The 12,075-nt window shown below is 41.9% G+C and overlaps 1 protein-coding gene across 1 annotated transcript; it reads left to right on the top strand. All coding sequences in view use genetic code 11, as the record gives it.

The window, feature by feature from the left end:
• Window positions 1-1,350: 1,350 nt before the first annotated feature.
• EGR_09743 (collagen, type XV, alpha) lies at window positions 1,351-11,872 on the top strand (the record flags this gene model as incomplete). The annotated part of the gene is made up of 7 exons (XM_024498992.1): window positions 1,351-1,413; window positions 3,533-3,649; window positions 3,734-3,871; window positions 9,004-9,201; window positions 9,635-9,738; window positions 10,854-11,022; window positions 11,552-11,872. The coding sequence occupies 7 exons, from the start codon at window positions 1,351-1,353 to the stop codon at window positions 11,870-11,872; spliced, it is 1,110 nt and encodes a 369-aa protein (XP_024346593.1).
• Window positions 11,873-12,075: the final 203 nt, after the last annotated feature.

Genomic DNA, 12,075 nt, shown 5'->3' on the forward strand with positions numbered 1-12,075 from the left:
CGAGATGTGTTTGAGCCAGTGACACCCGGGAAACGAGTAGCTAAGCACATTGCCATCCCGACGTGAAGGTTGAATCGTTGCACTGCCTCAAAGTTGGCGTCTATTCCTACCTTACCCATCTAATCATTCATTCTTCCAGTCATCTAGACATCCATTCGCCTAACCATCTATCCGTCTATCCACCCACCTGTCCATCTGGCCATCCATCTGTCTATCCACCCATCCTTTCATTCATCCATCTATCTATCCATTCGTCCATTCTTCTACCCATCCCTCCATCTATGCATCTATCTGTCTATCCATCCCCTCAGCTTTCCATCAATCTCTTATTCGGGTTTCATGGAGGCCGTATAGCTTATCCACGTGGCGTAAGCACCTTCGTAGCGGATGTTTTCCAAATGCACCAAGTTTTTTGTTTAATTCTTAATTCCATTCCTGTGAAACACGAGACTGTGACAATTGACAAGGGCGGACGCCGTCTTTGACTCATTTGCTAGGCGTCTTCACGGATCCATCCAGCCGTGAGAGACGCTCTACTTCTGTCGTGTTTAAGTCTAGTGCAGAGGCATTAAAATCATTATAACTGAACTTTTACAACACATCAACTAAAGAAATACTCTCCTAATCATTATTTTTACATACCATGCAGTCACAGACAGTCTGAAAATTCCATCCTGCGGTATGTCTGAAAGACCATGTCTGCAGCCTCCCTCCCATTCACAGCAGTAGTTGTACCGCAGCCATTGTGCACCTCTCAGCATTTTTTATCTAATCAGAAAATTATTTTCAGCAACTGATGTGGATGCTCGCAAACCTTGAGAATATTCGTGTTTTGTTTTTTATAGGATTTCCCATTTTCCATTGTAAAAAGTCACTTTCTCTCTCCGTCTCTCCTGATTGGCTGATATCACCCGGAGTCTCCGACACTCCCCTAGCCCCGTCAACCATCGAGTGCGCCCGCTCTGCACTTCCCCACCTACTTACCCATACCCGCCAACTGATAAAGACGTATTTATCTAAGTCTTAGACGCATGATTACTTCTGCTGGGAACTGGATAAGATCCAGTCTGATAGACACGGACATCCAGCTCCCAGTAGCCACCTTTTAAACAAGAACAATTTTCGCTCATCCCATGCCATATTGCTTGAACCCACGTCATTTGGCCAACCACTATTCTCCAGTCGCCTTGGCATTGTTACTAACACACCACCTGGTAGTTAATTAGGCCAGACAGTGAAGAAGGTAGATCCCCTAACAGCCAATCAGGGCGAGGGTAGCGCACGCAGTCACGCACGCCTGCGTACTGGACAGGTTTCCTGATTTTCAAAGCATTCAAGAGGGAAGCAGTGATGATTTGGACGGTGGCTTTGGGACTGCTAGCTCTCCTCCACGTCAACTTCGGCGAAGCTGCCGTAAGTTTTTTTTGTGCCTTATTTGAGTTTTCTCTTGTTTAAGAGATAAAGTCGTTTAGTATTTAAACCGCTGTGAGAGAAGTTTGTCCCTTTTAAACAGAGAAAACCACTCAATAGGGTATTTTTTGGTGGTGTTTAAGCTCACCAATTGTCTTTTTTTTTCACTAGAGCAAAAAAGAGAAATTTTCCATTCGATACTACTTACAAACAGGTTTATATAAGTAGTCCTGTTCCTATCTCGTCCCCACATCTTTTTTAGTAGCAAAAAAGTCTTTCAAGCTTTCCTAAACACCTCTTTGATACGTTTTGTTATTTTACTGACTGCTTTAGGACCAACAAATTTTTTTAATCTGCATTTTTTTCAACAAAACGTTTTTCCTTCCACCAGTAGAACAAATAAGTCTTTTCTTGCCGTCATTCCCCTTCTGTACTTATTTTTTTGCCTTTTTAATGAACTAAAAGCACAGTTAATCGCATTCGACTACATAATTGAGTGAAAAAAATGGATTGAGAACAAATGTTGCTTCACGGGCAGGATTTGATGTGGTGGTTCCGCTGACAGACACAAGTGTGGCCTCCCCACCTCAACACTCCCACTCAAGACCTCTTCAACTCCGTTGATTGTTCTTTTTTCACTGATAAAATAAGACCTCATTTAGTTAGGAAAAAGTGTCGGAATGTTTAACTATGTGCGCATTGTCATTTCAGGTTTTTGGGAGAACTACTCATTTAAGTAGTATATCACCAAAATAATTCGGTATCAAAAAGGTGCTAAAATATATGTAAAAATTTTCGCCGTTTCCTTTCCCTTCCTCCGGTTACCGGCTCTTGGATCGAGAGGAGTTCCTGTGGCAAGACTAGTTCTCTTTGGAAAGGGTAAAGGGCAGGAGGGAGGCGGACCCGCGCTAGTCTCCTTCTTGGGGAACGGAAACGTGCGCTCAGCCAGGAGAGGGGGCAAAAACAGACCACTTGTCACCTAAAAGGTGCAGTTAAATAAGCAATTTTACAATTCTGCACACCACACTGCGAAAAGGTCATTTTATTTACTTGGAACCGCAACTTTACAGATTTTAAAGGCGGGACGAAAAAGAGAAGACAAAACCACAGCGGGTGACTTACATTACTTTAAAGGTGATGATACAGCTGTGCACATATTTTATGTTAATAGTCGTGTTTTGGCAGGGAAATTTGCAGGCGACTTGACACATTCGCCACCAGGGCTTGCTCCCGGAGAAGGCACCATCACTACAGTCAGTCAAGTATTTTGTTCTCTCAAACAAGACACCAATCAACGTGCATTTTGTCCCGTCAAGCTAATTTTTCAAGTACAAGCAACCAGTAGGTCCCTGGTGTGACTTGGTTTGGGTAGTTGCTGCTATCGTGACATGTCACGCGTTTGTGTCGTGTCAACGTCACATATGCGTGACACTGCCAGTGAATGTGGTGGAAACCACGCATTTGACAAATAGCCGACATGTTAAAGCAGTGTAAGTCTATTCCTCCTTTCGGAGCTCAGTGAAGGACTCCAAGAGCCTAACGTCTAGGTTAGACGTGGTCACTATGTTGTTGAGGCAGAAGTTGTTCTTCCGGCGATCGGAAGGTAATGCAACAACTGAGGAGGTCAGTGATTCAACTGAAGGTGTCCTTGAAAAAGACTTGAAGTTAATTCTTCCCCTACTCACCTTTCAACCATTCTAAAAGTTTCCCATTTGGTCGAGACGGGAAAAATTGAGGGGATATTTATTCCTCAGACCTATGGATGTGCCGAAACACTTGAGATGACCATAATGCCGGTGCGGTTTACCGCATAACTCGATGAGAGGCTGTGAAATGTATGCGATTATTTATTGGTAGGATAAAGTACAGGCTGGTAAAGGGTAGTCTTCTCTCCTTGCGGCCCACTTCGATGTACTTTTTACTACTTTGCGCCTGTTCTAAAACCCCGTGGATATGGTGGAAGTTGCTCGGGCTTGTTGGCTGTATGAAACGATGCATTGCCTCTCACCGACAAGTGTGGGGGAGGAGAGAGGAAAACACCCCATAATTCACCACCACAACCACATTTTTATGCACCACTGTTGCCGCAACTTCACCGAATACCATGCAACAACTTGTACAGGAAAATTGTGCACCTTTAAAAGCGGACGAGGTGGAGAAGAGGAGGATAATGGGACGGAGTAGTTGTTCAGAGGCCTCAGCTGCGCCCAACTCGGCGGTCATCATGATTGAGATGCAGGTAGAGCCAAATGTCATAACTAGACGCGCTCTAATGTCGTCACTTGCCACCCTTTTGGTGTTTTTAATCTGCTCCCACGTTCAGACCTGCCACTCCTTGGTCGTGACCGCAGCAAGTTGGACGGCCGCAGCCTTTTTGTACATTTCAGACCATTTGGCAGGAGAAGAACTTTGTCGTCCTGCTCATTGCGCAAATGCTGATGCAGCAGAGTGGAAAAAACATGTAATCCTCTTTCCCTCACCTCCTCATCGGTCTCCTTTGCTCAGACGTTGCGCAGCAATCTTCATCCTGACTAACCTACTCCCCTAGTGAATTACAAGGGAACAGGACAGAAATAGCCAGACAGACGTAAGCACATGGCGCGACTAGGTGTGACTAACACCCCCAACTCCCACTCCTGCCTTGGAAAGTAAAGTGATTGGATGCGCGAAGGGTCCGGAATCCAACCTAAGTGGGGCACGAGACCGTGATGCGCAGTTTGAATGGAAGAAGGAATCGCATTGTGCGGAGCAACAGTTACCGACTGAAGGGCAATTTGTCTACCGACGTTGAACTGCTTCGCAATTATAGTGCTAATTTTCTTCTCGTTTACTCGTTTAGTTACCAAAGAACCCATGTTACCTTATGAGTTCTTTCCACTGTTCAGTTTTGTTTTTAAGTCGTTCGGACATTTCACTAATTCATTTCTCCCAAAAAGGAATGGCATTTTTCTAAGTTTTGGTCCTTCCTAATTGAATAGTTTGAAATTTTTTTCTCTCTTGCGCATCTATTAATTATCTACCTAAAACATTGGCTAGAAGAGATGCCTTGCAATTCCGCATTTGGTCTTTCACTTCAAGCACCTTTGGTAAATTACTAGACAAGAAAAAGCGTATTAGCCATAAAACTCTACGTCGTCCTCGTCGAAGGCGTAGCAACGCATGCCAATAGAGAAGAGCGGTCTGCCACAAATCTCCTGCCAGCGGCTTGGACGGCTCCAGGCCTGACTGGAGGTCAGGTTGTCAAATCGAGCTTAAAATACGTGGGGACCAAAGCACCCTCCCAACTAGATCCGCATTTATACAAACAGTGTTTCACAGAATTATGTGGTTTGTCTAACTCTTTATAATAAGTGGCAGTAATTCTTACAATGTTTTAAAGCTAAAGTTTTTCGGCTCCTACCCCTTATTAACTCATCTGAGATTTATCCACCTATCCACTCCTAACCTATCAATTCACTAATATTGTGTCCATCCAGCCCACATTCATCCATTACAGATTTATCGACCTTTGAGGCATGCATCCTTCCTTAGGTCTACTTGTTCATCCATCCTGGAAACATTTTTTGGGAGTAATCACATCCATTGGTGCAAAATTAATCCATCGCTTGTTTTTGTATTCCACCCTGATTTAATTGTCTAGATTCTATTAACTTTAACTTGTGCACCTCGAATCTATTCATTCAACCAGCCTAGATTGATTCAAATGTCTCGAACTTGTGCGCACATCTACTCACGCATTCTCTGTAAAAATCTTCATTATCAAAACAGCCGTCCATCAATAGTATGGTGTTACTCAAAATTCTTTTTTAGGATCTTTAGGTTGCCTATAAATGACAGATTTTGCTTCCTAATTAGCCATAAGGCTTGGTCCCATGGTAAAAATACCAGGACAAAATATGAATGTCTGAAAGACGTATAGCACATATGGTGACGTGCAAGGTACCTTATATCAAAAGTAATAACATATGACATACAACAACGGAATATAGCTTGGTTTGTGATAGTAAAATGAACATTAAATATCGGCTCGGTAACATCCGCCACATCAAAAATCAATTTGACGCCAATTTCCCGCCGTTGCCATGGCGTCGGCCATATGAGGGATAAAACAAAGGCCGTCGTAAAAAATGCCGCATTCTGCGACTCATTTACACGTACGTAGCCTCTTTCAGAAGCACTCTTTCATAACAGATTCATTCTTTTAAGATTCAACCAAAAGGCGCACATTTGAAAAGGCCGTTTTTAATAGGGAAATCGTCTTTTCCTTCTTTAGGACGGCTTTACAAAAAAGCTCTAAAAGCGGAAGATAGTCGTGTTTTACCACAAACTAATAAATATGTTTTATGATTTGAGATGCGTTTAAAAAATATACAATACCATCTTTCAAAGCTGGGTATTAAAAAATGACTGTCTGATAGAAATTGTGTCTGGAATATATTTGCTTTTTAAAAATTTTTTAACTATAGCGGAACTACTACGAGGATGAAGGCAATACGGTGAGTCAAATAGCTTAGATTTCTTTCTTCAAAATTTCAACTTAAAGGAAATAATAAAAGCTTTTTTTAAGTTTTGTGCACGCTTTCTTCATAAAACGAGACGTGAATTAAATTTGTAACTAATAAAGTCGGCCACATTCTAGCCACCGCCTCCGAAAATGTCAGTTCCGTAAACTTAACAGATAATCAGTGAAAGTTCCTGGGAAAGCTAAATCGCAGGGGTCCAGCTCGAAGGAGGAATCCAAAGACAATGTTTTCGTAAAGGCCTTTGATAGACTATAACATAATTGTGTGGTTCAGATGAGAATTAGAGGAGTTCTGCCAAAAAACATGCGTCATTGTCTCTCTGGGATTCGACCGTACCCCGTCGATTGCTTCACAGAGTCCATTACAAGCATCGATTACTGACCTACAGAAGGGATGAAATGGTGCTGACAGAACTTAAAGGCCATGTCAAGAAATGGAATTAGTAGCTGCCATGTGGTCGAGGGGGCCGTGTAATTAAAAAGTGACAAATCACCAATCGTAAAACATCCATAACACGCTTTAGGTTGCATTAGTTCACCAAAAAACCTCGCAAGTATCAGAATAGTGGAGGTTTGAATCAGTCAAATAAAATCCTTTTATGCATTAAGAAAGTCAGGAAAGTGACCAAAAATGTGAGAATCCAAGTGGTAGTCGATGGTCAACGTGGCAGCCATGGCCCTTCTCTTATAAGTCAGAGCCCCCTTTCTCCAAACCAATCCACTTTTGTCAGTAATGCGAAGCCTGATGAGACACTAAAGGGGGGCGTAAAACACCCCATTACTAGTGTGAGGCAGACGTGGAAGACTGGTAACAGTGTGGTACCAAACATTCAAGCACGTAGTCAAACTAGACATAATTCATCTTTGAGTTATTTTTAGAAGCAATTTTCTGACAAGATATTGCATTTTCCAGGGATTTTTGTGTAAACAGTTGGGCAAAGAAAGTTTATTTATTCCAATGTCGAAGCAGTATTTTTTTTAAACCAGGAAATATCATCGGTTTCATGAATGTCAAAATGTCTCGATGGGCGCCACATAAAACAGCATATCGTCTTTCTTTAAAAAAAAACACGTTTTACTGAACTATTGTAACGCCACGGCGCCCAACTTGGGAGCCCAGTAGTTAAGGTGTCGATAGCCAAATATGGCTAGGGTTGTACCTGAGCTAGAGCTACTCCGCACGGCCTTGCCATATATGGTTTGAATCGGTCGCATTGCAGCTTCTAAGTCCGGCTACTGTTGAAGAGTAGCCCATGTATGTTCGCATAGCTTGACCTGAGCACCTCGATTGGCTGTCTCGAGCGGGGTCACAGAAAACGTGTGTGGGCTTATGCCGCAGCCATTTGTGTAATCGGTCCGCACGCATACAATCTAGAAGGCCAATTTCGATGTGTAAAAATCAGTTTTAAACTTGTTTTTTATTTTAGATCTGTCTGTTAGTGCTTGGCACAAGCGATTACTTTTACACGCACCATTCATCCATTCCACCAACAAAACTGTGATTTCCATTTTGATTAGGTAAATGCCATCTGCTTCGTGCATATGGAAACAGTTATATAAATAAGCGGAAAACTGAGCTGCAGACGCATAGCGCCACCCGACTTCCCTGAAGGCGAAAGGAAACGTAACACTAGGGCAGAGATGCCTCAAAGACAGAAATGCAAGGCGCGAGGATTAAAGTGCCCAAACAGCACAAAATGCAGATTAAAATCTGACAAAACTGTCTTTAGCATCTTCGTTCGAATCTAATTCTGCGAGATTTTTGCAGGTTTTACCCCGAACTGCCGTGCCCATCTACGGTTTAAAACGCCCTTTTCAAAGGGAAAGCAATTCTGTGGTGAAACCTCTGGCCAACTTTGCCACTGGTGTGGTAGAAAAAGATAAACTGTGGATGCTCCTTCCATGGGTAACTTTTTTACGAAAGAATAATTTAACAAGTATGAAGGCGTTTAAATAGTAGTTTATGAAAGTTTCGAAACTGTACTGTAATGGGGTTCAGAAAACTGCAAAATTTCACACACTTACAATAAAGTTATAAATGCTGCAAAAAAATTTCAGCTATGCTCTTGTAAGACAAATGAATCATTGTGTTTTACTACTCAAAGGAAAGGCTGCTGTTGTTTGCACCAGTCATTTAAACGATAATTGAACGGGAAATGGTTTGGCATAAAAGTACTTGGGGCCTAAAGCCGTCTAAAGAAAGCTTAGTCAGGCCCAATAGCAGTATTTCAGCACAAGAAAATCCGTATTGAAAAGTGCACTCGTATGCACTAAGCGGAATGTTAAGGTCAACATTATTATAGGCAAATTCAATAGACATAGTTGTGTCTATTGGAATTCACCTGCCCTATAAATGCGACTAAATTCCTATTTAACAGGCAAATTAACCCAACGAAATATATCAAAACACATTCCATGCTACTCAAAAAATATACTATGGAATTTGCTGATGGTTTCAGGACCAAAATGTGTGGGTTTCATTGAGTTTTAAAACATTTACTTAAAGGCATAACTTGTGGTTTTATATTAAGTATTAATCCACCAAAAATCGTGACCAAAATTATCATTTTTAGTTAGATACACTCTTAAAACTAGAGATCAAAATCGACTGAACTCTTACATTTGCTCATCATTTTACAGAAACTTGGAAAAAAGGTGAATTTCCCTGTGCCTAAGGTAGGTGTCTTAAAGCTTAACATTTGATTTGATGAAATAAATAGAGGGGTCGCTCATTTAATTATATTATTTAATTGTTTTATCTGTGAAGAAAGAATTCATAGGACAAGGGCTGCCAAAACGTACCCCATTCGGAGGGAAAAAAGTAAGTGACTTTAGAATATAAAGCATGAAATTTGAAAAAGGAATACTAAATAACCAAAATTAGCCATGAACAGGTTAGGAGCTGTCGGATAATATTGAGAGGATTGGACGTCACACATACGTGACAGTGGTGCAGGAAGCATCTTTGTAAAATTGCTTACACTCGAACCACTTTGCGTGTTTAGCCACTTTTCTGCCTTTCCAAACATTTGCTGTAATAGGATATACAAGTGTAGTAATTCCTATCTCAGGTCTTTTTGGCGCCATACCCCTATAAACTGCAAGGTGGTGAACTTCGCGGCTACGCCATGGCCGAGATGGCCTGTCGAGAAGCGGGTGAGGCCTTCTTCAGTGACGGAGGTTTTCGAGCCCTGCTTACCACGAAAAACCGTCCTCTAGGAAAAATTTTGCCCCGTCATCTCTCCGTCCTGCCTGTCCTTAACCTCCATGTAAGCCAAGCCTTTTGTACGTAGTCAGCTTGCTCAGTCTTTAGCATGGGCTGATGAATAAGTTCAGGTCGGAGGGATAAAACCGTCGCAAAAGAATATTTTTTGGGGCATTTTGCGTAAAAATCACTAAAGGCGGTACTAACAATGACAGCAGTTTAATATTTTGTCTGGAAACAGTTTTTCTCCTATTATTGCTGGTATTTGTGTCAAAATCTCCATCAAGAAGTGACAAAGAAATAAAATTCGACAACTGAGCCTACAAAGTACATGAGTGCGACATACATCAGTGCCGTCCGTGGGCAATTAGTTCATTCCTTTAAGTGGCTGCCTGTATCAATCAAGTAGTCTATCTAACTTCATGAAATAGATCCCAACGCATCCATTTCTGTAAAAAAAGAAATAAATCGACTTTTCTTTGTGCCATCATCCTTAGGGTGAACTCGTAGCCAGAAGTTGGCGTGATTTTTTGGACGGAAGACTGGCAAATGCTACATTAATCTCGATGGATGGGATAAAGGACTCTACTGGACCTCGATGGTAGGTATTTGACCCTTTTTTCATGGATGCTATGAAACAAAAATATTATTCAAGGTTTAATCGGATTGTCGGCAATTCATTAGTTATTTCAAGGTCAAATCGAAATGTTGGCGTAAATGAACACGTCAAGGTCAATTCAGATTGTCAGGCTCGAATTGATTAACTACCTGTAAATTTGGTCAAATGTCATACAAATCAGAAGAAATCAATTAAAATCTCGCTATTTTAGGCACTAATTTACCAGTGCGTTGATATTTAGAGCATGTGATTTAATTTTGTGTGCTTATCGGTATTGGTGAAGCATATGGGCCACTTAAAAATACCAGTGAAGGACAACTTTTGGTTACACAATAGATAATGTCAATATTAGTTGTGCTTGTGTACTGGGGAGCTCAAATTCGCCTGCGACAGTAAGTGTCCTCAGCATTGAGATTTTCCCTCTGTAAGTGGACTGAAAAAAAAAAACCTAGAGCGACCGCATTTGCCGGACAAATGTGGAGCACTCCCAAAGTTTACTAGCTACAACCGAAATCTCGAAAAAGGGAAGAGCTAACCCCAGAAGAAAAGGGACTAGCAGATGACGTTACAGGAAAGTCTACCACAACAATTGAATCTATCCGCATCAAAAGGAGGAGGTAGGCATTAACTACTGCCTTATAAATAAGTGGCTAGAAAATGTCTAAGCCTGCTTAATTATTGGCCAGACATTTCCTATACTAACTGACCCCTTGTTCTTGATTGAGACCTGTTAATAATGATCTCAAACCTTCTAATTTAATCACATCCTAGTTAGATAAGCGTCGCCATTTCATAGACTTACTGGACATCTTTTTTGAATCCATGCAGCATTTCTACCCAGACTCCACTGTAAGCTAAATGACGTTGACTTTGCAAAAACAGTTGCTTAAATTTGACAGAGGGTTCCTCCATCCATAGCACATCCAGTGAAACTTCAAAGAAGGCATGAGGCATATAAACCTAGAAGTAACTTTATTGCCAATGTATAGAGGGGCTTGAATGCCGGGAATGGGGCTTAGAGTCATCAGCACAAAGGTCAGATCGTAGAATTTCCGTAAGTTATGGAAATGAAAGAGGGTTTTCCTTCTCCAATACAGGGAATGGAAGTACTACTGGCTCGGTGATGGATACAAACGAACGTGCGATCAGTGGACTTCGAGTTATTTAATGGATGTGGCCAATGTAGTTACCTTCGATTACGCTAACAATGAAGTGGTTCACGACGTTGCTTCATGTTCCTCGGACCTCCATCTTCTTTGCTACTCCGTCTGTGAAGATTTTGACCTATTTCTGTGAAAAAAAGACTGCAGAAAAACGGCAAAACAGGCATCGACACAGGCACCCATCCATTGAACACGCACACCACTTGTGAGGTTAATGAATAAAGCCTAAAGAAGCAATATTGCTGGGCATAAAACGTAGATTTGGTGTGAGCAAATATTAAAGAAATGCATACAATTTCGCACGTTTTTAAGAAAATCACACTTCCAACAGTGTGACACTTGTAAGTGAGAAAAATAGGCATACACAGAAATCCGTAAAGCCCATAGGCACCGCCAATAAAATAAGTCCAATTGTCTTGCTTACCTAATTCAAAAAGCGGTAAAAATGTGGAATTGTTATTGAAGCACTCAAACTAAACAGTAATCATTCAAGTTACTAGATAATATCACTTATAACAGCTGGGTTTGTATATGTACATATACATAGACTTGACTGAAGACCAAAGAAGACACAACACTCGGGCAGAATAAGTATGTATTCAGCACAGAGAAGGTGTTTGGACTGCTGGCAGGGCCCGAAGGCCAGCCCACCCAGCGTGGTACAAGAAGGCAAATTCAAAAGTCCAAAAGTCGCGCCTCCCCAATGCCGAAAGATATGCAACCACTGTATTACAGAGCCTCCCTCCTCTTCTGAGCGTCATGTCCGACGCTCCCCATGGTCAACCTCACGCGTCAGCCATTACAACGTAGTCGGCGCTGTAAAGAAACATCCGCGACCCGACCGTGCCAGTCACCAAATTAGCGTGCAACTGAGGAGATACTTGACCTCAAAGTCACTGACCCCTCTTGCCAACTTAACTGGGACTGGAGTTTCGTCCGGTTCCGAAACTTGATTCAGAAATGGGGAATTGTGCTGGCGGTTATGCCTGGCCATAGATAGGTGTAGGAACACTGGCAGGTCCATGGAGGGAGGGGGGTTTGAAGTCTGTTCCGCCTTACCACGTTGTCCCTACTTAAGAGAGTATGAGAAGTCCGTAACTAAACTTCCAGACGGTTCACGGCTAGTGCCGCTTCAGTTGTTAATAGCTTTCCTGCA

Source organism: Echinococcus granulosus (genome assembly GCF_000524195.1).
Source record: "Echinococcus granulosus chromosome Unknown EG_S00164, whole genome shotgun sequence".
In the NCBI taxonomy this organism is placed as follows: Eukaryota; Metazoa; Platyhelminthes; class Cestoda; order Cyclophyllidea; family Taeniidae; genus Echinococcus; species Echinococcus granulosus.